The 27,995-nt window shown below is 37.3% G+C and overlaps 1 protein-coding gene across 1 annotated transcript in view; it reads left to right on the top strand.

Moving 5' to 3' along the window:
- Positions 1-22,791, top strand: part of WDR36 (WD repeat domain 36) — a 34,386-nt gene extending 11,595 nt beyond the window's left edge. Inside the window, exons 10-23 of the mRNA XM_086479124.1 lie at positions 1,923-1,988; positions 2,979-3,062; positions 4,554-4,708; positions 5,841-5,955; positions 7,223-7,388; positions 7,669-7,777; positions 8,530-8,609; positions 12,418-12,525; positions 13,685-13,782; positions 15,271-15,413; positions 17,078-17,194; positions 17,446-17,527; positions 19,845-20,032; positions 21,795-22,791. Of these exons, the coding sequence (XP_086335250.1) occupies positions 1,923-1,988; positions 2,979-3,062; positions 4,554-4,708; positions 5,841-5,955; positions 7,223-7,388; positions 7,669-7,777; positions 8,530-8,609; positions 12,418-12,525; positions 13,685-13,782; positions 15,271-15,413; positions 17,078-17,194; positions 17,446-17,527; positions 19,845-20,032; positions 21,795-21,944 (1,661 nt within the window). The 3' untranslated portion in view covers positions 21,945-22,791. The remainder of the gene's footprint in view (positions 1-1,922; positions 1,989-2,978; positions 3,063-4,553; positions 4,709-5,840; positions 5,956-7,222; positions 7,389-7,668; positions 7,778-8,529; positions 8,610-12,417; positions 12,526-13,684; positions 13,783-15,270; positions 15,414-17,077; positions 17,195-17,445; positions 17,528-19,844; positions 20,033-21,794) is intronic.
- The last annotated feature ends 5,204 nt before the right edge of the window (positions 22,792-27,995 follow it).

Raw genomic sequence — 27,995 nt, 5'->3', positions numbered from 1 at the left:
ACGAAGTACTAGATCAGACTGTTTTGTGGCCCAGAACACTTCAGTAATGGAATAATAGAGACTGGAGTTGTTCAGCCTGGAGAAAAGGAGGTGCAGGTGAGACCTTATTGCTCTCTACAGGTACCTGAAACTAGGTTGTAGTGTGGTGGGGGTTGGTCTCTTCTCCCAAGTAACGAGCTATAGGACAAGAGGAAATGGCCTCAAGTTGTACCAGGGGAGGTTTAGATTGGACCTTAGGGAAATTTTTTTCGCCAAAAGGGTTGTCAAGCATCGGAACAGGCTGCCCAGGGAAGTGGTGGAGTCACTGGAGGTATTTAAAAGACACGTAGGTGTGGTGGTTAGGGACATGGTTTAGTGCTGGACTTGGCAGTGCTGGGTTACTAGTTGGACTTGATGATCTTAAAGGTCTTTTTCCAGCCTAAATGATTCTATGATTCTTCACCTAATCTTGAATTAATCTGAAGTAATGAAATTGTCTACATGGGCAACATTTGAAAACATTACACTACATTTTGATGAATGTTCCGTGTAACACAGCACAGCAATACACTGTACTAAAACGACCTGTGCTAAAATCTCTTGTCGGTCATCCAACTAGTAACTTAGAGTTAATTAACTAGTTATTTGACAGTAATTCAGCTCACACCAGATGAACCACAGTAACAATCAAGAGTTGCTTAACAAATCCTCACATTTGCTTTTGTAGTTTACTGCTTTGTTAATTGTACTGAAACATACAGAGAGGGCACAAAGGCAGCCACTAAAGTGAAAAGGGTCTCAAGCTTTCAGATCTGATATATCTGCAGTGTAAGGAGACTGACTCTCTACATTCCTTTCTGAGGCAGGTGTAAAACTTCGTGCAGCAGAAATGATGTAGCAGTGCTGTGGAGTGCCTTTCAAGTGCTACTGGTTTCTTTGGAACAGGCATCTCCACAAATTAACTTTGTAAAATTTCACCAGTGTCACTGGCTTTCATCCTGCTTGACATTTCTCCCAGTTCCCAGTATATACATCCTGCTTTACTTGTGTGTCGTAGCAGCAAGGAAAGGTTGCTTGAATACTGTAATTGTTCCATTGTCTTTCAGATTCTTTAAGTTCACTTTGACTAATTTTCTGTTTCCTTACCTGTTTGGCATAGTAAAAATGTTTTGTGATTCTTCTGATTTTTAAAAATCATCTCAGTGCCTTTAATTTTACATGTGTTGTCCAATTTAGTTTTCTGTTAGTTTCTGGTTCTGCCTTGTCCATGTCTTCCCCACAAAGTGAACCTCTTTGCTACTTTGAAATTTGAGCCTTCTGTATCTCTATTAAATTAAATATCCATCAGTTCTGTGAATGTTGTCACTGGGTAGAGGAGGGTAGTCCCACTAGTGTCCTGGTGTACAGGAAAGGTGGACAATTCAGCTTTTACCATTTTTGTTTGGGTTAGCTTACTGGCTAACTTAGATGTAGTTCTTAACCAGCCACAGCATGTGTTGGTTAGACAAAGGATAAAGAAAGGAGTATTGTAGTTGGTGTGGGAGTATATAGGGTCATGGGAAAACTTTGGAAGTGTTATGGAGGTATTTGAAGGATAAAATAGTTGATTAAAACCTTTAATCATAGAAAGCTGTGAACAACTAGAAAGGAGCACGGGACAGAGGAATTGAACATGGAGATGCCCGCAAAAGAGGTGACATTCTGATTATGTTTGGGGCGAAGTAGTAGGAATGGATTATAGGCCATAGAACATTAGGCTTCATTAGTTCTGCTGCTTACTGTGTATCTGTATTTTTTTCTTGGACCAGAATTTTTAGTAAATACTTTGTTATGGTGTTAGAGGTTTCTTAGTGCTTATCTTCTGCTTTTCTTATTTAGATAGCTTATGAGTAAACAGAAATTTTATTTTTGGCCTTCATTGCTCTCTGCTAATGTTTTGTCAGGTCAAGATGGAACACTGCAGTCCTTTTCAACAGTGCATGAAAAGTTCAATAAAAGTTTAGGACGTGGTAAGTATTTCAGTGAAAGTATAAATATTGGTGAAAAAAAAGCCCTGGAAAGTATTTCTGTAAACAGGAACTAAAACATGAGGTAGGCCTAATTTTCACTTTTAACTGCTGTATGAAAACTGTTCACCTCAGTTGTTCTGCAAACTCAGTCCTTGATGACGTATTTAAGATTTGTTTGTACTTAAGAAAAGTAATTTCTGTAGCCTGGCAGGGTATGTTATTTCACTGCGGGAAATGTTGGGAATGATTTTTATATTACAAATGTGTAAAGCAGTAGCTGGCATCAGCATGCATAGTTAAAAATGAGTTTTTACCTCGTTCCCCTTCCATTTAGTTGACTTAAGTTATTAGTTCATTCATATTTCTTGACTTTAGTTCCTGTGATGTAATGTAGTGTTTAATCCAAAGAACACGTTTTCCACACTATGGTTAAGGGACACTTTTTAGAAAAGTTCAGAGAACGAGGCTCAGAAAGACTGAAATAATTCTTATTTTTAAATATCCATGACTATATATTGATATATATGCGTTTAGATAGGTTTGAATATACAAGTGTGGATTAATTGATTTATATATTTGGGCATAAATTATCCTTTGGGCATAAATTTGAAATTCCTGAGTCTTTGGTTGTTGAAAGGGCTGCCTATTATATATTGCTTTATATAATCATGTCTTTTGTAAGACCATGGTTTTAGCTGTGATGGGGTGACCTCTGCATCGGGATGTCAGCACAAGATCCTAGAACAAAAGGGTTGAATAGTACATCTGTGAGTGTAATAGGCTAGTGCTTTGCTCAGCATCACATGAATTTTTACGGGAGCTCTATTAGTGTTCTTAGCTCTTCAAACCCTAGGTAGCAGCAATGATGTGTTACTGTAAACCAGATTTTTCTAAGTTTAATAGGAAGTTCACATTTAGTAAACGATCCTTTTTAAACCATTATTGTCAGATCTAACCATGCGATTGAGACACTTAACTTCTTTTTTTAAGGTTCAATTAACAAAAAGAAATCAAAAAAGAAAGGTCTTAAGCTTGATACAATGGCACTTCCACCAATTACAGTCTTTGCTTCAGGTAAGCTGTCTTTGAGATACGTTGCAGAGCTCATCATGACTTCATTTTATATTTTAACCCTCAAGACACTACTGTTTTGAAAGCCCATGCTGTATTAAGGTGAGATTATTGAGATTCTGTGGCACTTCATGAACTGTTGAGCGACAGTTTAAAATTCTACTTGGTAAACTTTTCTATTATTTCAAAAAGAGCATTTTATTTCAAGCATCTTTGTTTAACTGGCTCTTGGCTTGAAAATCTCCAGCGTGGAAGCCAGAATCTTCTGGTGGACATATTACCCCAGGCTGAAGAACCAGCGATTAGGGAAGACCTTTGTCAGCTGAGGAACCCTTATTTATAGTGGTTGATTTTAGTTCCCCAGTTCCTTCATTTGAGTCACTTTTAAAAGTCAAATTTACTCTGTTAATTTGTAGTTCAGTAGGCAAATAGTGAACCTAACTTTTTGAGGCAGAATTGCAGTTATCTTTACTTCATCAAAATGTGTTTCTTTAAATTAATGACCCCCTCTTCAGACGAAGTTCACTGTTCTTTTGTCTTCCAAGGATGGTTGATTGTTTCATATGTTGAAAGGTTTGGATTTTGTGTGGCCCTTTGACTGCATATGGTATTTATATTTGCAGACTTCAGTGATACAGACTATCTGTATGTACTTGCTGCAAATATGAGAGTATGTGTATATATATATATATGTATGCACTTTTTAGATTAATATTAGACCTGCCTGATTGATTTAAGGTAATAGAACTACCTTAAATGTGTTTGGAGACGTAAGAGAACATTTATTTAAGTACATTTTAATTAAAGGAATGGTTTCTTTTTTTGCTACATTGTCTTTGGTGAAGTGAACTGGTTTGTATCTGGTTGTTTATTCTTTGAAGTTCTAGACACACCCAATTTCAAACTAGCACTCTTTTTCTTTTTTTCTTTTTTTTTTTTTTAATGTATGAATTCCAGGGGAAAAAAGCAAACTTGCTCATCATTTAGATCACCACATATCATATTTGACTACAGACTTTGGATACTGAGCTGTTGAGGAATGATTTTTCCTGCAAATGCAGAAAGGTCTCTGTTATGTGAAGGAGACTTAGCTCTTAAACCCTGCTAAAAATTGTTAATCTAGTGTCTTCTGCTGCTTCAGCAGCTGAAGAAACAGTTAGGAGATTCAGCTGGAAATGTGTACAGATTGAGCAGATTAAACCACTGAAGGTTATATGTGTTTTTTAAACCACATAGACTCAAATATGCAAAACCGTGAAACTTAACATTAAAAAAAAGATACTCGTGGTTTTGTTAGCATTTTAGTTACACTAGCATATGCACAATGGTTTGCCAGGTGGTTTTTTGAATGGTAGCTTTTGACTGTCCAACGAGAAGATTAAATATGAACTGTTCTGCATAAAGTTATTTCAAAGTAGTTTTTCTTATGATATCAGAAAAGCTTACTTGACTTTGGAATGATTGTTTCTAAAAGGAGTATGTGTTACATTGCAGAAGTGGCACATCAGAGTGACTGGGATAGTATTGTTGCCTGCCATCAAGGATATATAACCTGTACAACCTGGAACTATCAGAAAACTTCCATGGGAGCTCATAAATTGAGGCCAGAAGAATTTAGCAAACACAAACCTATTGATATACATGCAACAGTAAGTTTATTTAGGGTAATGTTCCTTCAGTGTTACAGTATATGCTATTTTGATTTGATTTTGCACAGAAGCAGTATTTAGAATCAAAAAGCACTATCTAGACATGTTTTAGTTGCTTTGCAAAGTGCATTCTGCCAACTCAGTGTGTCCTAGTAGCTGTTTTGTAATTCATATGGTTTTAAGAAAAAAGCTGCGTATATGTTTTCCTTAAACATCCAGGTTAAGTACAGATTTTCTGATTCAGATAGGTGGTTGGTGTTTACCTTTAATCTGTCATAGTGCTGTAGAGTTGACTATATGCCTGTGATGATAAACTTGCTCTGTGAATGCAAAATGCTGAAGACACTTTACTTTGGCAATACAGAAAAGCATATTTCCAAATTGCAAGCAGGATTCCCTCTGAAATGCTTTACAACTTAACCGGACACAGTGAAAGTCATACACTATGAAAAAGATATAAAAGTTTACTGAGGCTTACGAGCTTGCAAGACAAGTAGTTGCTGTGGCATACTTCGTGTGCTAGGAGTTCATACTGCTACTGTATCTTTGGTAAATTGTTGTTCTGACCTTATGCTTAATAGTTAACTAGTAGACAAGATCAGTTCATTTATAAATACCTGGTTTTCTTTTAACTATTAGATTCTTTGGACAGTATCTTTCCAAAGACATCTAGACCATTGTTTCTTACTATTTAAACTCTGCATGAACTTAACCTGTTTTGGGGTGCCATTTGCAATATGAGCATTGAAAGAGGCATGCAGTCAGCATGCTTGGACTTTTATCTTGGGGATTGGATTTGTGGATGTCTTGATTATATAGGTTAGTAATTTAGGTTATGATGTGCATATTATTAGATATGACTTCTGATGGATGTCACTAAGTTAGTATTTCATTTCATTACCCTTCATAAGCATGCACTGCCATGTTTATAACTTGGTGACTGCTTATTTTAAGAGCTCCTCTGTCTACTTTTTTGAGGTGTAATCTGTTTGTTCTGTGCAGTTTTCCTTGGAGTCTAATAAAAACATAGTATTTTGTATTCCTGATATATATCTTCTAACAACTTTGCTAATTAGATATGCACTTGAAGAATTGTTTTCATAGGTGGTGTGTTTTTTTTCTCTCTTCAAAGGCAGTTGACATTACCTCATGTGGGAACTTTGCTGTAATCGGGCTGTCGACTGGACATGTAGATGTCTATAACATGCAGTCTGGCATTCACAGAGGACGTTACGGCAAAGAAAGAGGTAAGAATTGCTACATTTTTAAAATACTGACTCTTAACAGAACACCAACAACCTGGTGTTCTGTCATCTGTGAAATTTAACATAGCTTCTGAGTTGAACTTTCTCTAATTATCCTGCACTGTCCTATCTTGCAATGTAACAAGAAGTGAATTGAAACCTACTCTGAAGGACAGGATCCCTGCTAGTTTTAACAGCTCTGATGTTAGAATATGTTTGGTTTTAATTAACACAAAGTTGTTAGTTACCAAGATGCTTAGCACTAAAATGTGATCCTATGGCCTCAGCTCTTTTTGAGATAATCACATTTCCAGTACTTGGCTTCTTGTTACAGGGTTCTGTCTCTGAGATAAATTTTCCCATCTGTTTTGTGCTCCCTACTTAAAAATGAAAGATAGGTTTATATGCATGGGAAATTGAAATCCTAAGTTAGTCCAGTTCTTTGTGTACACTGTTATTTTCAATTACCCATCTGCAAACTTAGGCCTTAATGTAAGTGAAAGTGTTCAGGCTTTTCCTTTTAATGATTGCGTACATATGTGTTTAGTGTCATGTATACTCATGTATGTCTGCTGTTGCTTTCTAAGTCTGCAATTTGTAATAGGGCCATCATGATCTGATTTTTTTTGTTGTATAAACAACAAAGGAGTCCTGATGAAACTTTAAACCTTACTGTTTTTCTAAAAGCCATCTAGCATAGCAAACATGAAGTGGTCTTGTAATAACATCATTGCTTGATAGTGGGATGGATTTTACAAGTTTTGTAACTGGACAGTAGCCTGGGTATAGATTAAGAAATAAAATTGATCCAAAACTAGAGGAGCTATGCCTTATCTTTACACTGCAGTATAAAGTAGCCTAGGAAAGCTCTCGGACTTCATGCCAGAACTGAAGCCGTAAGTTTTGTCTGGAGGGGTCAGGCCCCCTGAAAGCATTCCATAAATGGTTCAAAAAGTCCCTCAAATCTCACACTCAGAAAAAGCCTGCCAGACTGAAAGCAGAAATAAAAGGTAATATTTGGGTTCAATTGCTCACAACTTCTGTATTGTAGTCTAGGTGCTTACTTGAAAGCAGTTTAGTTTCTGTACTGATAAAGAAACTTACAATATTCGAGCAGACTTGTCAGGTGTCTTTAGAATTGTTTGTCATGTGCTTTACTGCTCATTTGGTGTAGTTAGGTGAAGACATACAGAATAGTGTTTAGCATTCTGCTGGTTGCTTTGCTGTGTTTAAATTCTGAAATACAACTTTCTTTTCCTTTGATTTGCAGCACATGAGGGAGCCATTAGGGGGGTAGCAGTGGATGGATTAAACCAGCTGATAATCACAGCTGGAAGTGAAGGATTAATTAAATTTTGGAAATTCAAAACTAAAGATCTAGTTTATTCCACTGAGCTGTCGACTTCTCCAAGTGGAATTCTCCTTCACAGAGACAGGTAAGAAAGTAAAAATATTTCATGTGCATGCTGTTTTGCTATGAGTACATAAGTCTGGGATGGCAATCAAATACTCTATTTCAATTTCTGATGCTTTGAAAAACAGCTGACTACTAGTTGATGAAACAAAATGACTAAAAGATACTGTATTAGACTGAAGCAATATAATGTTGTTTATCTGAGATTATCTCGGGATAAAAGATTTTTGAAGCAATGTTAGGATGTTTTTATTTTTTATCTCTGAGGATTCACTGTCATTTGTGCTAATGATTCTTGGCAGTGGTATTCTGGGAATTGCCTTTGATGACTTCAGTATTAGTGTTTTGGATACAGAAACCAGGAAGATTGTCAGGATGTTCTCAGGACACCATGGACGGATTAATGACATGGTAACTGTTAATGCATTTTCTGTAACAGGTGACATATATAAAGACCAAATCAGTTTTAAAGATGGTGGATTTCTATGTGTATATTAAGTCACTAAGTATTATGTTCAGCTGTGAATAGTAAAGTTGTAGTTGAGCTCTACAGCAGTTTCGGCCACGTTAGTTTTCAGGTGACAATGCATGTTTGAATGGCCATGTGTTTTTAGTGTGCTTTGGGATTTTACTATAACTTTGCCACAAGCTAATTTTGTGTTTAACAGAATAAAGCATTAGGAATAATGAAAACCATGTTGAGGAGCAAAATTGTGCAACAGTCTTAACTGTATATAAAGAAAGATGAGCCGGGTAAAGATCTGAGATTATGCAGTGTGCTAATTTGTTATTTTACATCTTGTGTAACAGTGCTTTGTAGTATTCATTGAAATAGAATTAAGTCAGAAGCTAAAAACTAAGTGCTAGTAAGTGTGTGTTTGATTTCTTCAGTTTTATGCTCAGTGGTTTTCATCTTTAACATAAAAGCAAGGACTGAAGTGCTTTTACTAACAGCCAGATGTGTCTTGTGTTACATATTTAAACCCGTTCTGAAGTAGCTTCCATTTTTGCTCTTCTTCAATAAGGTGATGGCAGTTTTGGTTTGTGGCCAGACAATTTCATCCTGGTGTTAGGGAGCAGTCTAATCTTGAACTGCGTAAAATAGGACCTCCTGTAGGGACTGACTTATAAGTTGTGCTGTTAAATGGACTATTTTATTTTAGACTTTCAGTCCTGATGGTCGTTGGCTAATAACTTCAGCAATGGACTGTACCATTAAGACTTGGGACCTTCCTTCTGGATGGTGAGTCAGTTTAAAAACATATAGCAAAAATTTATTATAATCCCCTTTCTTAAGTGACAGAAAGCTTTCTGGCTTGATTGAATATCACACAATGACAGATGAAGTTGTAAATGGTGTAACCACTCAGTACCCAGTATTTAATTGTATGTGATGCTACCAATATGTGACTTTTTCTGGGTATACAGAGTAACAATGTTCTAAATACCTAATGATGAAACCTGGAGTTTTCATGTAGTGTGAATGAGTGTGAATTTGTCTGGAAGCAGCACTATAATCTAAATGGCAAGAGATTGCTTACGGTGAGTTGTTTTGTGATATGCTGAAGTATTCATAGAATGGTTTGAGTTAGAAGCGACCTTCAAAGATCTAGTCCAACCCCCCTGCCATGGTCAGGGACATCTTCCACTAGATCAGGTTGCTCAAAGCCCTGTCCGACTTGGCCTTGAACGCTTCCAGGGATGGGCCATCCACAGCATCTCTTGCCAACCTGTTCCAGTGTCTAGCACCCTCATTGTAAACATTTTCTTCCTTATATCCAATTTAAACCTACCCCCTTTCTGTTCAAAACCATTGCCCCTTGCTCTGTCACGGCAGGTCCTGTTAAAAAGTCTCTGTCTTTGTTGTAAGCTCCCTTTAAGTATTGAAAGGCCACAAGGTGTTCTCCTTGGCTCTGGCCTTCTGTTCTCCAGGGTGGACAAGCCTTTCTTCATAGGAAATGTGTTTCAGCTAGAGGCTCCAGAGTTGGATGCAGTGCTGCAGTTGTTTTTTTCAATAGAAGACTGTTCTCATTTACATTACTTTTAGCAACACCATAAGGCTTTAGCTCAGTTACACTTTTGATTTGTGCATACTTGCAACTACCAAAAATACTCTTTTATGATCGACTGTGAGTAGTCTTCTCCTGGAATGAAATTTGGCCAAGAAGTACACAAGTACACACAAGTTCAGGAGCCCAGAAAAAAACAGGCTGAAAAGTAACTTTGAGTTATGCCAGTGCATTCTTTTAGCAGCATGTCAGATAGATTTTTAGTAATTTAAAGTAGTGCTATGCAGTGTGTGACCCTGATCATACCTGGGACTGAATAGTTTCATTTGGATTGATTACTTTTGTTGATGTGGTTTCAGAAATGATTTTGTGTACTGTAAAAGTTTTCATTTTACTCTGAAAAGTTTGTTGAGATTCAACCCACAGTTGACCTATTCTTACATGATGAATTACTTGTCTAAAATGGGACAGGATGGACAGTAACTGTCTTCTTTCCGGTATAAATGGGAGGGAAATTACTCTATTTGGACTTCCATTTTCTAACCTTGTTTCCCTTCCACAATGATAGGCCTGAAAAAATTGCAGCATTAGTTATAAAACTTCAGAAATGTTACTTGTATCTTTCACTACTTTAATAACATAACACTTTGCAGTAAGACTCTGTTCATATTGTTTTTAAAAGTAGTCTAACAGTACTTCTTGTTTGCATGTAACACATAAGTAAATATTTTGTCTCTTCTCTCTGAGTAGCTGCAAGAAATTCTGGTCAAGCTGAAAGCTAGGCAGGTACATGACAAACCCTGTTTTTGAAAGTAAATAGGCTAAATTATTCTTCCAGAATTTCAAGGAAAGTTTTTCCCAAAACTACAGGCAAAGGAGTGTATTGAAAAGGAACAACAGCTTTTAATAAAAATCCAGATGCTTGATTTACTTCTACTGTGGTATATTTAATATATATATTATATTATTTAAATTTATTTTATATACAAATAAGTAATATATTTTATATTAATATATTTATATATTGATTTTATTAATATATAGTATATATAAATAGAAGAACCAAATTATGAACTGCATTCTAAAGACTCAGCTTTGATATTGTCCTTATAAAAGGATGGAAACTGTGTTTATAGATGACTAAGTCCTACATTATGAAAAATACCAACTGACTTTAATAGATGTCATACCGTTTACTTACTGAACATCTGGTTTTGCTTGGGAATGCTGCTTAACTGTTTTTACATAATGTAAGTATTTCTAGCGCATGCTTTTTACTTAGGGATTTTTGAGAATTGGGAATTTTTGCCTAGAGAAAGTTACGAGCAGGAACCTTGCATTGTGCATATTTTCCTTTCTTCGGTGCAGCTTGCATAGACAAATTAGGGGTACAAGCTGACTATAGTTTGGATGGAGTATTTGAGACAGAATGGTGTAAGAAATGTGTTGATATTGTGAGCTCAGCAATTTTGTACTTTCCATTGTCTCACTTTTGCAGTTAGGCAGGAAGTGTAAAGCTGAAGGCTGTCAGCCCCAAGCAGGATTCACTTAGCAATTACTGTACATTTTGTGTAAATGTTACAAGCATGTCTGTCATTGTCTTATAGTGGATTGATTCACTTCCCCCCTCCCCTGCCCAAGTCTGTAATTTTAATCATGATTTAAATTCAGTAAGTAGAAAAATTTAATTTAATGTTAACTTTGTTTTGCAGTTGTTCCTTACAGTTGCTTTATTGTACAGTGTTTCTCAGTTACTCATAATGATTGTGGTAAAAGGATGGGTTTGAAACTAAAAACAGTATTTATAGTAAATTTTGTAGCCATTGTGCACTGTCTGCAAAATATATCGGTGCAACTGATAACATGTTCTGGCATTTATGGGTTTAGTGTTTGTATATTTTATGTTGGAAGTGATGATCGATGTGGCTCTTACCTAATGACTTTTTACTTGTAACGTGTGTCGTAACTGCATGTGGAAAGAATAAAACATTCCATTCAAGGAAAAAAAAAAGCTTTTATTTTTAACATGGTTTGTCAAACCATCACAGGAGTGCTCAGTACCTGCCCACAAGATTTTACATTTTAAACTTCTTTGATACATCAGTATTTTTTCTATGGTTAGTGAACAGGAAAGGATTGTAGAACTAGCTGCCCTCATAATTTCTCACTGTGCTTTTGATTTTGCTCTGTAAACAAGGACAAAGTATTCAAGCTCTCAATTTATTCTTTTTGTTTCTCTAAGTGAACTAATTGTCAAACTCAACTGCTTCTTACAATTTGAAGTAACTGAAGTTTGTACCTCAACAAGTGTCAAGCAGTGCTATGAACCCAAGCTTGAGTGGAAGTTCTCTATGGTGTGCGTCATCCAAGACTTGTGGCACCATCCAGAACTCAAAATTGGCTTATTGTTAAAGTAGTCACATAACAGTGAATATTTTAACTTTCTTTTTGTGTGATATTTTTTCAGTTTTCTGCAATAGTGGAAGGAATGATCAAGTAATGGTATATCAGGCTGAAGATACGGTAATGTCAGAATAAACTGTTGCAGATAATAAAATTTTGCAGCGTACAATTCTTTTTTTACTGTAGGAATATTGGGTCCTAGTGTTAACCAAGTGCGTATGACGTATCTTGAGAGAGGGAATTGACAATTAATGTCAGAGCATTAAAAGATGAGGTCAGAGCAGTATGGGGCTGATTGGAAGTACAAGATTTTGTGGCCACTAGACAGGTTAGTGTTAGGCATAAGGAGTTGAATGTGGGCACCCATCGTATTTTCCACAGAATGTAGATGTCTAAGGAGGTAGCATAAATGTACCAGCTTTAGCTGATTTTAGAGAATTTTATGGAAGTGAGTGGTTTGTTGCACAGTGCTGTTCATTTGCCAAGTTTATATGTTGTATTTGAATATTCCTAATACACTAGTTTGTATACAGACTTCCAGTGTCCTGCTTGCATTCAGTGGTATTTGTGCTGTAGTTCAGATATGCATAAACAAATTCATCTTGCTGAAAATTTCTCTGTTGTGTTTTCTCTCCTTAGCCTCATAGATTGTTTTTTGGTAGACTCCGCAGCTGTGAGCCTTGCTATGTCTCCTACAGGAGATTTTCTAGCTTCAGCACATGTGGATGATCTTGGAATTTATTTGTGGTGAGTATGTAATACATCTTTCTACACAGAATTTCAGACGGGAAGCATTCTTTTCATCAATTCTATCACAAATAGAGAATTCTTTTGCAAAAACCTCCAGTGTTTTGTCTTCCTTGGCTTGTTTATGACAGGTATTATGTATTGTTGTGATTCATAAATCTTGAAGTGTCTTGCAGTTAAGATATTTATTCTGGTAATTAAGTGGCCTCTTTTTTTCTAAACATTTCTTTCTTTGAAGAATTCCTGTTATGCCATTCCCAAAGCTTTTATTTGACTCTACTATTTTTTTTTTTTATCCTTTTTGAAATGTCAGTGCTTGTATAGCGCTCCTTTCTGAAGGGCTTTTTGTCTTCTTCTGGTATACAATGTTGTCTGAGACTTCTGAGTAGAATTTGAAAGTTGTGATTATTTCTGTTTATTAATGATAAATCAGCACAGATGTAAAATCTGGTTTAGTTCAATTTTCTCCTGATACAGCTTTAAAGCAAATAACTGGTTAGGTCAAGTACTGAAGTAAGACACATTTTCAGTGATTTGTTCTTTTTTTTTCCTTTTGATAGACAGATCTTTCAGGTTACATTTGTTGCCTGTAGTTTTGCCTGAAAAGTGTTCAACTGTTAGACCTTTCTATGCTTGAGCAAAAGTGCTGCATTGTGAATAATGACAAATGTTTTTACCTAGCCCTGGTTTATATTGACAGAAAAAATAATTTGCCGGAATGACTTGTGTGCATGTTCCAAACCTCAAGAAAATGTGCTAAGAGTACTACTCTGAAATTCTGTGAAATCAGGATGAATCATTTATATTTGCATAACATATTGTACATAGTGAGTACAAAGCAAACTTTTTTAGATAGGCAATTTTGCAGTTTCAATACAGTAACTGGCAATGATTGAAGTAATCATTCTTCATAATGCCATACATATTAAATGTTCTTGGCAACAGTACTTCGGCATAACTTCTATGTTTCAGACTTTCAGATGATGTATATTGCTACGTTTCACTTCTTGTTTATCTGGTACATGAGGAAAATTAGTCTTCATCGAACCTGGTGAATTGCCGTAGTGCAGTAGTATTAGACTGCAGTAAAAATTTTGTCCAAAATACTTGTTCCCATTCACCTGAAAATTGTTTTTAAAATACCTGTCTTATTTCCCAGGTCAAACCGTTCTCTTTTTTCACTTGTTTCTTTACGGCCCCTTCCGGCAGATTATGAACCTTCTATGGTGACACGCCCTAGCACCTGCCCTGTGCAAGGTAATCTTCAGATGAAAGTGTATTTTATTTTCAGTTTGGTAATATATTTCAAATAAAAGATGGTTTGCTTCCTTAGTGAAAACTCATTGTGTCTTAGCATTCTTTCTCTGAACTGTTCCTATTGCAGCTGTCATTTTTGGCATGCTTGCTCATATGCTAATAATACTTGTTAAAATCTAGTCATGTTTCTATGTTCAGACATACAGAATTACGTTGTGATGATCTCCACATCTTCAAGGAGATTTTGTAGGTAATAAAAACATCTGTGTATTTGCTGACTTTCTTTAATCACAGGCTTGTGTAAATACCTTCCATTTTGGTATCTGTGAGGCCAGTTTGAAATTAATGTTAACTGTTTGGCAGTGGGAAGGGGATTGTTCTTTGTTCCACTTCCCTCCAACTTTTTTGTCTGCCTGTATGCCGTGGTAGTTTAACTTGCTGTTGGCAAGAGAATTGGGTTCAGACCTGCCATGTACCTCTACTAGATTCCCAGTGAAAGGAAGGCCTAAATTGCATTTTTATTACATTTAATAGAAATGGTTGTGCTTCTGAAGGCCCCTAGATGGAGATCTTGTCCACTAAAGTTCAGCAGTGCCTGCATTTAGGTCTCTGTCTGGGGGAGAAACACACCTAGCTAATTGACTGTGGAAAAGAGCAAGGAACATGATGATGGCCACTTTATTAAGTGCATGCTTATTTTAGATACTTAAATGAGGGAGACAGGATTTCGTCCCAAAATGTTGAATGTTTTAATCCTATATACTGATTCTGGCTGAACACTTTAATTCACTTTCTGTCTTCAGCAAATGTAAAGCTCCTGTTTAGATGCTCAGAGCTTTTAATGGTTTACATTTCTTTGTTGTTTTAGGCTTTTCTACCTCATTCATGATTTCAGCCGTGTAATGTTTTGCAAAAAGGAAGGGAAGGTAGAGGTGTTTGGTCAAGACCGTATAGGAAGTCTAGAGAAAACCTAATGACAGACTGCGTATCTTTTGGTCTTGTGATGCTGTGCTTTAATGTTGATCTTCTTCATTTTTATGTGCTGCTTCAGTCATACCTATGAACAGATTATGAATATTCTGTGTATTTAAATGAAAAGATTTTACAGATTTGTAACTCAGAAGTAAAATTGCTGTGTATATATTCTAAAACCATTAACAAAACTTTAAAAGTGATCTATTGTTCTTCCTTTAGGACTTCTATAAACTGCTTTTATATCATTACAGCCAAAGCAGATCTATCTTGTTAGTCTTTAAAATTTTGTTTATCCAATTCTGCATTTTAGCTGTAATTGTTTGCAATTTAATATTTCGTAGGGTTAATAAAGATTTTTACTATAGCTTTTCAGTTACATGCTACACTAACACCTGTATATATAGCTGTTAAGCATATGTTTTTCAAACATTGCAGAAGAAATAATCATAATGTTTTGATTAAAAATAAAAAAATGAAGTATGTATGTTCATCAAAGATATCTCTTCTTGAAAGATGTCGATGTGGCAGGAGATGAAGAAACATGCGATGAAATGATAGAATATGTCTCACCTGAGCAATTGGGAGAGCAGCTGGTGACCCTTTCCTCATTACCGGAATCAAGGTGGAAAAATCTCTTCAATCTTGATGTTATCAAGGTAATGATATTCAGCACACCAGTGGTCGTCTACTGTAGTATTTGGATTGGCTTTTTCAAGAAAGGGGTGAAATAAGGGCTATTTCTCCTGTAATGTAAACCAGACAGTTTCTTAACCATTTTCTTAAATGCTCAAGAAATCTTGAGAAGAAGGAACTGTTTCATAATTCTTGCCGTTACTATATTGCAATGTGCAAAGTAGCTGTCTGAAGGCAGATATTTCCATGTCAATGCAGCTAATAAGTGACTGTAAAGCTGTTCTAGATCATGGCTCCAAATCATTGTCAGGCATTCCTGTAACCAGAAAAAGGAAATACTCAAAAAATAGTATACGGCCAGATACATTTTTACCTTGTTCTATGAGCTGCGTTTACCTAATCACAAAATTTGATCCCACTTTTCAGGTATTTTTCAAGATTTTGCAGTAGAAGACTATACAATGCTTTTCACAGTTTCTGGGATTTGGGAGAGGGGCTGTTTTTCTTCTAAAGAGTAGATTCATATTTTACCTATGTAGAATCATAGAAAGGTTTGGATTGGAAGGGACCCTAAAGATTGTCTAGTTTCAAACCCCCCGCCATGGCCAGGGACACCTCCCACTAGACCAGGTTGCTCAAAGCCCCATCCAACCTGGCCTTGGACACTGCCAGGAAGGGGGCAGCCACAGCTTCTCTGGGCAACCTCTTCCAGTGTCTCACCACCCTCAAAGGAAAGAATTTCTTCTAATATCTAATCTAAATCTGCCCTCTTTCAGTTTGAAACCGTTAATCCTCATCCTGTCGCTACACTCCCTGGCAAAGAGTCCCTCCCCACCTTTCCTGTAGGCCCCCTTGAAGTACTGGAAGGCCACTCTGGGGTCTCCCCGCAGCCCTCTCTTCTGCAGGCTGAACAACCCCAACTCTCTCAGCCTGTCCTTGTAGCGGAGGTGCTCCAGCCCCCTGAGCATCTTTGTGGCCCTTCTCTGGACCCACTTGAACAGGTCCATGTCTGTCTTGTGCTGGGGGCCCCAGAGCTGGACACAGCACTGCAGGTGGGGTCTCACCAGAGCAGAGCAGAGGGGCAGAATCACCTCCCTCGACCTGCTGGCCACACTTCTTTTGATGCAGCCCAGGGGGCGATTGGCTTTCTGGGCTGCGAGCACACACTGTTGGCTCATATTCAGTTTTTCATCCACCAGCACCCCCAAGTCCTTCTCCCCAGGGCTGCTCTCGATCCACTCGTTGCCCAGCCTGTATCTGTGCTTGGGATTGCCTTGACCCATGTGCAGGACCTTGTATTTGGCCTTGTTGAACTTCATGAGGTTTGCATGGGCCCACCTCTCCAGCCTGTCAAGGTCCCTCTGGGTGGCCTCCCTTCCCACTTGTGTTGGTCACACCACACAGCTTGGTATCATCAGCAAACTTGCCGAGGGTGCACTCAATCCCACTGTCTGTGTCGCCAACAAAGATGTTAAACAGCACTGGTCCTGATACCAGCCCTTGAGGAGCACCACTTGTCAGTGGTCTCCGCTCGGGACATCAAGCCATTGACTGTGACTCTTTATATATATATTTTCAGTTAGTCCTTACAGTTTTCATAGTATTTTAAAAATAAAACTCTTGACAAAGAAAATTCCCAGATGTTCTTACTATGATGATGATTTTAATTCAAATATCTGATTAACAGAAAAAAAATAAACCAAGAGAACCGCCAAAAGTTCCCAAGTCAGCTCCTTTCTTCATCCCAACAGTTCCTGGTCTCATACCCCGATACATTGCTCCAGAGGAAGAAAATGATATGCAGGTAAAAATAAGAATAATTATAATAGTGTTTATCTAGTATATTTTAAAAAAAAATTCTTAAATGTTTTTTAGTGTTGAATGAAATCATGCTGAAGACTTTAAAGTACCTGTTTTAACGCATTTACATTAATACTTTCTTTCTTAATAAAAATATAAATAGAATAAATAAAAAGTATAAAGTCTAGAAAAAATCTGAGGTGTAAAAATATGTTTGCATATTCATGTACATGCTCTTATACTTTCCTGTTCTAGTCAAAGGTAGTAAACCTTGGAGTACTGGCACAGAAGTCTGATTTCTGCATTCATCTTGAAGAAGCCCTGAGCACTAATGAATGTAAGTTAACAAGACATTTCACTAAAACTGTAGATGGTAATAGTATTTTGATACACTTTTGATTTCTAAGGCTGGAATTGTAACATGTGTGAGGAAAAAAAAAATTATGCATAGTGCACTAGCAAAGGCAAAGAGAATGACCTGTTATGTATAAAGCTGTCTAGTACATAGAGAGCCAATCTAAATCAAAGATCTGTGGGTACTGCAGCTTTCTGGCATCATGAAGCCCAGTTCTGGCTAAAACCCATGCAGCGGAAGAAGGTAACATTCCTAAGATTGTTAAGACTTTTTTGGAGATTGTGATGATCTCGGCCAGAAAAGGTGCTATGTATTATTTGTAGGGAAGAAAGGAAGGGAATGATCTAGTAATGAATAGCCTAGTGATTCACTGAAACCTGAAAAACCATAATTTGCCTAGCAAGTTCTGTTTTCAAAGGCTACCATACTAAACACACAGCAAGCTTAGAGCTTTAGTTGATTGCTTTATGATTTAAAGCTTAAGAAGAAATAATTGATATAAAAATAAGCTATTGGAGTTCTTTTGACATTCAATTAATTTTGAAATTCATTCACTTGAATTGCCTGTGGAGTGTACCTGCTGTTTTCCCTGTTTAACTTCTGCTGCTACAGAGTCATTGAAATTTAGGTTTTGGAAAGGATTGCTAATATAGCTGGATTGGAAATGTAAATGGGCTGTTCACAAGGCAGTTCTCCTGGGAATTTTCCTACCCCTTCTTAAACTCTTTTGAGATGACCAGCTTACTCAACTGCACTTAAAACATTTTGTGCAGAACTTTTATTATCTAGATGTCACAGAAAAGAAGTGTTTTTATGCTGTGTTTTTAGTATTTCGGTTGATAGTATTCTATTAAGCTGCTTCAGAGCTGCTCAGAGAAGAGTGAAACATCAGGTGAATATTTACAAACCTTACCAAGCACCTAGGGATTGGCTGTGTTAGGGAACAAGCGCACTCCCTGATGGGTTGCAGTAGTGGTCCGTGGGCCTCCCTCAGGCCATCTCTCTGCTCGTAAGGCAGGTGGGCTTCAGGGTCTATGCTGTAATCCCAATTCAGAGAGCCTATTGATCCTGACTCAGGAGGCTGCTGGTGTGTAACCCGGCTCTGTGCTTGCTCGTTTACAATTATGCCTTCTAAAGGTGACTGGGCTATGCAAATAAATAGTATTATACTAGAAGCCATACTGGCTTACCACTGGGATGGAGGTAGGGTTTTGTACCTCAGACCAGGGCTGTGGAACATAGATTCAGCTGAGCATCGTTTCCATATTGTATGTGTACCAGCTTCATAGCATGTTCCATTCTTGGTTTTTTAATGTCACAGCACGAAAATGAGTTAATGCATCTGTTTAGTACTGTTGATATCACAGTTACATTTAAAACTAGCTAATGATTTTCGTAAGAGACAAATACAGTTGGAAACGGATTTGTACCACCTAAGGAGTATTAGTCAATGCCTGATACAGTTAGTTGCTATAATAAAAAGAGTATAAAGAGTTGTGTTCTTAGTAACTTCTTAGCAAAAGAAATGTTAATTAGAAGACATTTTTTTAAATGTTTTTACAAGCATCTGTGTTTGCAACCATACGTATTTTTATTTCTGAATTTTTAAAGCAAGTGGATGGAATTCTCGAAGATCAGGTAGGATTGTAGAAATCTTGAGGAGAAGAACATTTATGAAGAGGAGGAAAGAGTTTCTAAATTACGTGTATTTCTGCCAGGGAAAAGATTTCCCCCACCCCACCCCCTCCCAGGTCCCAGGAAAAGTGTGAGGAATTCACTTAACAAAAGTGATAATTACCTTAGATGCACCAGGTGATTGTTGATTTAGCTTAATGTTGATAAAAGTAAACACTATAAAGATTCCTAATAAAAGTAGTACCCTGTCTTTTCTAGAGTATATTGGCAGTAACAGCTTGAAGTCCCAAGTGTATGTGTTCTTTTTGCCAAGAGATGTAAAATGACAATGTTATGTGGTTAATAAGAAATTTTGTTCAGCTTAAAAGACAGAAGTGGGAAAAAAATGTGTTAAAAAGATGTTACTTGTATTTTTCAAGGTGAACTTACAAATAAAATGCAGCTTTGTTATTAGAGATATACTTCTCTGTAATATGTGATGGGACAATAAATTAAAGGCACGATGGCATTTTGTGGAAAACAAAAAAAGTAAGGAAACAGTAGAGACTTGAAACATACAGTCACTGCTTAAGAATTTTGGAATAAACCTGTCCGCATGAAGCATGCATAAGATTCATTTCTGCAAATGTTACTGATAATGTAACCCGCAATGTTTTTAACACAGATACAGCTCCACTTAACTTACTGAAAAGCTTGGGACCATCTAATATTGAAATAGAACTGAGGGGTTTGGCCCCTGAAGGTGGTGGTTCAATGGAGGTGATGCTAAGCTTTTTGAAAATGATTGCAATGATGCTGAACAAGAAGTACAACTTTGAACTTGCTCAGGCATACCTTGCGTTATTTTTAAAGGTAACAATTTTCTTATAAAATTTTATGTTAGTCCTGTTTAAAATGGTGGTTGTCCAGTAAAAGGATGTAAATTGTCTGCTCAAAAGAATTACCTTAAGTGATTTTTGTTGGGGATGGTTTTGAAATGGCTAACAATGTATTGGATAACTTGATGACTCATCTGGTTGCAGTCAAGAAAAACTTGAAAAAACAGACATTGTGAAGAGGACCATGCCAGACAGGTTTTATTCTAGTATTTCTTACTTAGAATTGTTTTTATATTTTGTAACAATCCTAACTCAATGGTTGTTAATTGCTAAGCTAAGATATGGTATGTCTTAAGTAAGAAAAATAATTCAATGTACAATGTTTGGGGAGGTAAAATAGGCGTTTTGTTGGACTTACACTGGACATTGCAAGCCTGACTTTTACTTTCCATGTCAGTGGGCTGCCTTTCTTCTGTTACTTATTAAGCATCACAGAGCTAATGAAATTATTCCCAGATGCATGGAAGTTAGAAAGTTATTGTGATACAGTAGCAGCTACTGTTAAGAGAAAGTGGTTCTGCAGAAGATTGAAACCCTTCTGATGTACAAATGCTTAGCTTGTCAAGATACTCTGATTCATGAAACTGTGGGAAAGCAATTAATTACAGCTTACTAGAAAAAAGTTGTAATAAACATTCAGACACATGTAATACTGTCTGTTTAAATGAATATTTCTTAATAGCAGTATTGCAAGGATTGGTTTCAAAGATAGAGTGTAATGCTGGACAAATATGACTTGCTGTTTTGCTTTTGTTGGGTTAAATAGAATGTGTGGGGCAGCTTCCACAAGAACAAGTAGTGCAGATGGATAGTAGTAGGTCTGTAGAGTGAAATGCTTAGGGTTGAGGTGTTGGTATGGTTTTTTATTGTGTCTATTTATTATTAATCTGTTTTTTATTGGTCTGGTCCCATGGACTGAATATGATTAATAGATGCAATATTAGATGTTAGATTTCATCTTTCTGTTCAGTTTCATACAAAAGAATTTTAGCTCTTGCAGGGTAGGTTAGGGACAGCTAGGTAATTTGCCTCAGAAATGTTCTCCTGATCTGAACTACAGTAGAATAATGTAAACTCACCCTGTGGCACTTGAACAGCAATACTTTTTATTGTAGGTTCCAAGTAAGACAGCTATTGAGCTTATGCTCCTAGATTTAAATTGTAGCCAGGAAAATAACTATTCTATCCATTAAATGGTAATAATATATTGCCTCTCTACAAGATTGAGAGGTTTCTTTTCTTTATGCTTTACCAAGGTTACTGTTTATTACATAGAGCGACATCATCTCCCTGGGTCGGAGTGTGCTGGCATAATTTTTCTTGCTTTGTGCAACACTGATAATTAAAATAATAAGCCTGATTGAGCTCAGGGCTTTTGTTTAGCCTTTCCAGCCTAAAGAGGAATTTGTGATGCAGGTTGGAAAGAGAAAGTTACCTTCTGGAGAAGTGTGTGATTTGAATAGATTCAGCAGCAGCAGCAGAAGATCTAGTAAAGCAATAACTTTTAAGACATTTTGCTGCCTTATCCTGTCTAATACATATATGGGAGTAAAATGGCTTGTAAAAGACTAGTAAAAGAGAGTCAGCATTAAATGGAGAGAATTAATTGAAGGAATAGTCCTTCCCTTACTTGGGACATTCCTGAAAGCAAAGTGTTGGAACTGAATGAGGAAACAGATCTTTTAGTTTCTTCATTATCTGTATTTGTTTCACTAACTGCTTGATTTCTTTTCCAGTTACATCTTAAGGTTCTATCATCAGAGCCAAACCTGTTGGAAGAAGTATCCAGATTGTCAACGCAACTTGAGGAAACTTGGATTCATTTGCAGACTCTCTTCAATCAGAGTCTGTGTGTGTTAACATATACGAAAAGTGCTTTGCTGTAAAATGCTGAAGGGTTTTGTCTGGTTTCCTTGGAATGATAGTACAATTTATTACCAAGTACTGGATTCCAAGAATTGTACTGGGACTTCTCATGCTGTATTTTATATATCTGTGTATGGCGAAGTATTTTGCAATGTGCATAACTGAGTACTTTTATTCACTTCAGTTGGAGCAAAAATTAATATGTGCAACTTTATTATTCATGTTGTATTAGTTTGTGCTGTCAATGAACAAACAGTTGAGTGGCTATAGGTAATGCAGCGAGTTACCTTGTGCTTTCACGACCAAAAATATAAATCAGAATGAAGAAATTGCTTGCAAAAAAAAAAAAAAAAAAAAAGCGGGAATGTAATTTCTTTGCAGAAGACCAAAGCCTGTGATGTGCTTAATAAGCAACTATTGCTGATGCAAAAATAAAACAAAAGGTCTGTAGTATTAACAATTTATTGTCGTTGGTTTAAGCAGAAGACTGTAAAAATTGCATTCCTCTGTAATCAGAGTGCTTTTCCTATAAATTTTGTAAAAATTAGTTTTCTACTCACTTTGGCAAGTTGTGTTCACTATTTTGTCTTAGGCACCTGTTTCTGAAAGCGGAGAATTCTAGCTACACTACAAATGATGGAACCTGGAAAAAACTAAACCAAAAAAATCCACCCATTTTTAGTGACCAGGTTTCTTGCTCTAATTTTGAAGGCTCAATTTCTTAAGAAAATCAGTATTCTTTTTGTAAGGAGATAAAGATTACTGGAATGAAAGCTTTGAGTTGTGGGGAGTTTTTAATTGAATCAGATGTTATTTTTATGAATTGATATTTAGGTTTCAAGTATGTGGATTATCTTAAAAGTTAAACTTTGCTGTTTGAGAGTACTGTCTCACAGCAGAAGAATCTCTTGAATGAGACTTTTGCTGTATTTCACATGCTGCAGCTACAGACACAGACTAACAGAATAACTAATAAAAATTATGCAGGTTTGATGAGAAAATTTGAAAGATGGATTCATTGCATTTGACATAAGACTGAAACGAGTATGGTTTTGTTCTATATATGTGATTTTTTTTATTTTTTTTTTTTAAATGCCATCTCATTATGGAACTCTTTTTAGTCATATATCCTGGAACAAATTATCTGCAGACAGGTACATGCAGTGTAGAGTACGGAATACTGCCTGACACGGGCAACACTTCCACATATATAGTGAGATCAGCTCGAATTTACAAGAAAAGTCATCATGGTTGTCAAAGAATTGCGGAGGTGATGGGAAGTCAGCTTCTACAGCTTCTCTGTTCTGGCTGTTCTTTATCGATAACTTTGACTCATGTTAAAGCTTGAAGAGAACATAGAAGTATTGTGAAAGTTTACAGACTGTGGCATTCTAGCCAGTTAGGACTGAGAATGTGGAGTCCATGGGAATAATGTACACTTGAGGTTGGTTTTTTTGTGAAGTTTACTACTGAGATTTAAGAAAATCCTTTGTACCATAGAATGGTAAGCTTCTGGTGGTACGGTTGTCAAGAACCCATCACTTCTAATTTCTTGAGTGGATCTGAAGCAGTCCTAAATCCCTCAAACTTCAATGTAAGCTTAGAGGTGTTACTGTAACTAATTTAGAAGATCTTAAAGAAATTTTTTTTGAACCAAGACATTAGAATATTAAAAGATAAGTCAGTCAGTAGTTGCAGACCTGCCTGAGTGGAAGAAGTAACAGTGGATAAAGACCCTTCCTCTTGGATCAGAGCAAAGGTCTGTCAAGCCTAGTGTCCTGTGCCCATCTGGAGCAAGAAATAGATTCAAAGGGTCTGGCAAACAGGTCAAGTATAAAGCAATCCTTTCTCAAGCACATCACACCAGTTTTCAGCAGACAGCTATTTAGGTTCTTCATGACCCAGCTGTATTCTAATAGCTGTGTTTAATATTCTGTGACAGACCTGTTTCTTGTCCATGAGTTCATCTAATCTTTTTCAGAACCCATTTATCCTTCACAACGTCATGTAGTAATGGGAGCTACGATTTAATTGAATACGAAGGGAAATAATGTGTTTGTATCCTCCAGACCTGCTATCTTCTAACGTTGTATGACCTACTTCTTGAATGTGAGAAATAATAATTGTGCTCTACTCTTCATGCTCCGCTGCCTCTCGGCCACAGAGCAGTTGTGAAATGGTTTCTAATTGTGAAGGAGGTGCTTTATTTTACTAATTGTGCACGTGTGTTTTCACTGACATACAGGAATCTCTTTTGGGCACAGATGTTGAAATCTGTATGTACAAGATTTGTCTACAAAACTTGTAAGATTTGTAGAGGATTTTTTGCTTTCTGTCTTTTTTTACGTCTACTTGATGTAACCAAGAGAAAAAAGATTGATCTCATTAAGTGTGTTAACGCAGTTTCTTATATCATACACAGATGTGTTTTAAGTCTACCTGGAACACATCAGTCGTTTCCTTCAGAAAATAGTCTTTAGATGTTAGCGATATCCTGCCTCTTCTATTCTTTTGTCTTTTCCTCAACATTCCTAGTCATCGCTGCTATTTCAGGAGTGTTTGACTATTCTTAAAGCTGGTTCCAGTCTTACACAAATAGCTCTGATTTCTTCTTGTTCTTAGCCTTTTATTTTTGTCCTTTTTTTTTCCCTGCATCAAAATGGTGAGCAACTTTTTACTATTAATAACTTCAGAAATAAAAGATAATTTCTACTTGCTGGTGAATGCAAGTGGATATTTCACCTGCTACTTCCTGTATTATGCCTTCACCCAAGATACCAAGGATAGTATCTTGTGTTACTAGTCAAAAGTTGTTGATTGCAAGTGGTAAGGCATGTTACAATTGAATTTTATAGACTGGGCTTCAAGTTACCAGTAAGAACTCACTGTAGCCTATCAGTGTTATAATGACATATGCAATAGGGTGTGAGAAAAATTATTAGCTGGATTAAGGGTTATAGTTGTTAGATATAGTATAGATAACCCAAAGTTTTCTTCTGAGCAGGACAACCTCTGAAGATTTTACCATCTTAAACAATGCTGAGCCTGTTTTAGGCTAGCCCTGACTATCAGCTTGCTGCTACAATTCTGTGTGTTACTGTGTGTCACAGAGGTCCTCCCAGCTGCATCTCTTCTCAAGTCTGTTACTCGCCTGTGCCTGTGTGTGTTCCTGTGCTCAGTTTTCACTGTGATTTTCTCTGCTCTTCTGGCTTCTGGGCATACCTGCTCCTCTTAGCAACTCCTGTACACAGCAGTCCTGTCAAGTTAGGTCTCAGTATTTCCATTGTTTTCTTTTGGCTGTTGAGCTTTCCAAACTGATTTGGTACTCGCAGTCGTTTTGACACCAAACTGGTTAGTTGGACCCTGTTCCCTGAATTTGTTGCTGGCTGGATTCAAACTCTAAACAGTGAAGGATGCTCCTCTCTGAGCTGTAATAAGCCTTCACAGCAATCTTTACTTTCGTTTTTCTTTCAAGTAAAAATAGAAGTATTATAAGGAAAAACATGCAAATACGGAGTGAGAGTAAAGGGATGCGAATATTTACACACTGTTCAGCAGCCGGCATAGGCCACTCACTTGAAGCACTTGAACACTTCATATGTTTCAAATTTAACTCTTGCTTCTTCAAAAGAAATGTTAGGAAATCTTGAGGCTGTGCAAATTGGTGTAATCCAGGCGTCATTGCCACAGTAAGGAAACTGGAAGATGCTGGTTTGCATTCTGTGAAGTAGAAAAGCCGAAGTATTTGTTGGCATATTTGAACTCTGCTGATGACCTGTTTTGAAGGAGTTTAGGATTAAAGATCACCAATATATAAGCAGTTTCTCTGTTTGACAGGTGACATCAGGAGCTGTTTCCTGAGCATAGTATGTTAGCGTATCAGTCTTTTCAACACATCACCAGTTGTAAAATCTGTGCTTCTTAAGAATTGTTTGATGTAAAGTTATCCTTTTAAAAAAAATAATTTACATTTTTAGAAATGAGGAATCCAGTCAGTGCCTTACTTGATGTCAGTGCAAGGAGTCTGCTTTACTTTTTTCATGGGTTTGCATTATGTGTTAGAGGAGAATAAAATGCTGTTGTTAGATGTCCTTAGCACCTGTGCTTTCCCTTTTGTGAAGCAGTGGTAAATTGAGGAAAGGAAAATAAAGGAGAAAACTAAAGTCCTGCTACCCTGGCTGTTAGACATTTCCTAGAACAACTGAATAAGCTCTCTGATGCTCTGTTGCACATCACGGAGCTTTACCGGTTAGCGGCAATCTCTGGAAGATACCTTTTCTGCACTGATGTGTGTACTGCTAGTTCACAAAACAGTCCTGTGTGGCTAAGTGGACGTATATACTATTGCCCTGACTCCAGTGTTAAAAAGTGATATGCTGGTTCTGTGAGTGTTAAGAGTATGCCAGTGTTTAGGGTCATCCCCCTGAAGGATCAGAACACCTTAGTGATCGGCAGTTACCTGAAATCACCCGTAGAATAAATCAGAATAAGGTAGAATAAAGTGATGTTTTTGTGGAATCTTCACTCAGTTCTATGTTTGTAAAGACTATGGAAATAAAAAGAAACTTACCTACTTAAATTAGGTCCAGAGGATTCCTTCATCCTATTTTAGCCAGTAGCCAAGTTGTTAGTTGCCTTACAGCTATGTAGCTGAAGATCTAGGACTTACAGTCTCTTGAGTTGCCCAATGCTGGTCGCAGAATAAAACATGAATTTAGCAACTCATCCCATCTATTAGCACCTCAAACTCTCCTTGAGGGTTATTTAGATTCATGTGTCTCAAAAGGATTTTGTAAACTTGGCTCACAAAATGGTGGTTATGACATTCTGCTCTTACAACCAGTGATGTTTCCCACTGCTTTGGAAATGTTAGTGTCTTTTTCATAGAATCATAGAATCACTTTGGTTGGAAAAGACCTTTAAGATATCAGGTCCAACCATTATCCTAACACCACCAAGCCCACCACTAAACCATGTCCCTAAGCACCACACCTCTATGTCTTTTGAACTCCTCCAGGGATGGTGACTCCACCACCTCCCTGGGCAGCCTGTTCCAATGTCTAACCCCTCTTTCAGTAAAGAAATTTTTCCTAATATCCAATCTACACCTCCCCTAGCGCAGCTTGAGGCCATTTCCTCTTGTCTTGTCGTTAGTTACTTGGGAGAAGAGATCAACACCATCCTCACTACAAGTTCCTTTTAGGTAGTTGTAGAGAGTGATAAGGTCTCCCCTCAGCCTCCTCCAGACTAAACAACCCCAGTTCCCTCAGGGAACTCCTCATAAGACGTGTTCTCCAGACCCCTCACTAGCTTCGTTGCCGTTCGGTGGGACTGAAAAGTGATCAGTTGTGGTGGTGCAGACCCTCCCCCTCCTTTGGGCTGTATTGCAATGTCAGCATCAGCCATTATGCTGTTGTCTGATAAAAAAAAAAAAAAATGCAGTGGGCTGGGGCAGCTTGGTACTTTCAGACCTTGTCTGGGGAGCAGGGAATTGGAACATCCTGGTACCTTCCCATCCTGGGTGTGAGTACAGTGAGATGGGGTGGTTGGGCACTCCCTAACTGTACCAGGAACTCCTCTTGCCTGGGAGATGTACCCCAAACTCCTGCCTGAATCATCGCCCACTTTGAAGAATGCCAGATTGCTTGACAAGAATAATGGCTACAATGAAATAATACTGACCAAAGTCAATCATCTTGTGACCCTATAAATACTGATCTTAAGTGAGGCCTCTTGGAGCTTGCCACTATCACAGCGGGCTGTGTCTCAGCATCTTGCCCTGAGTTGGGATGCCTCTCAGGCCGGATTCTGACCATCTGCTGGTAAAGCCAATGAAGAAGAAAAACCAACCATCTGCAAAGACTGACGAAGGGAAAAACCATCTGTCTATATAAAGACACGAGGAAGAAAAATCATCCATCTACAAAAGACCAATGAAGAGAAGTACCATGCACTTGCAAGACCTGATGAACGGAGATGTGAGTAATTCACTATGTTAAATTTCATGAAGTCTTAAAATCATTCAGTACTTAACATTTATTCTAATCTGCAGAAAGGAAGAATCTCGATCA

Source organism: Leptosomus discolor, chromosome Z (genome assembly GCF_034619465.1).
Source record: "Leptosomus discolor isolate bLepDis1 chromosome Z, bLepDis1.hap2, whole genome shotgun sequence".
NCBI classification, from domain to species: domain Eukaryota; kingdom Metazoa; phylum Chordata; class Aves; order Leptosomiformes; family Leptosomidae; genus Leptosomus; species Leptosomus discolor.
This window is presented reverse-complemented; position numbering and strand designations above follow the sequence as displayed.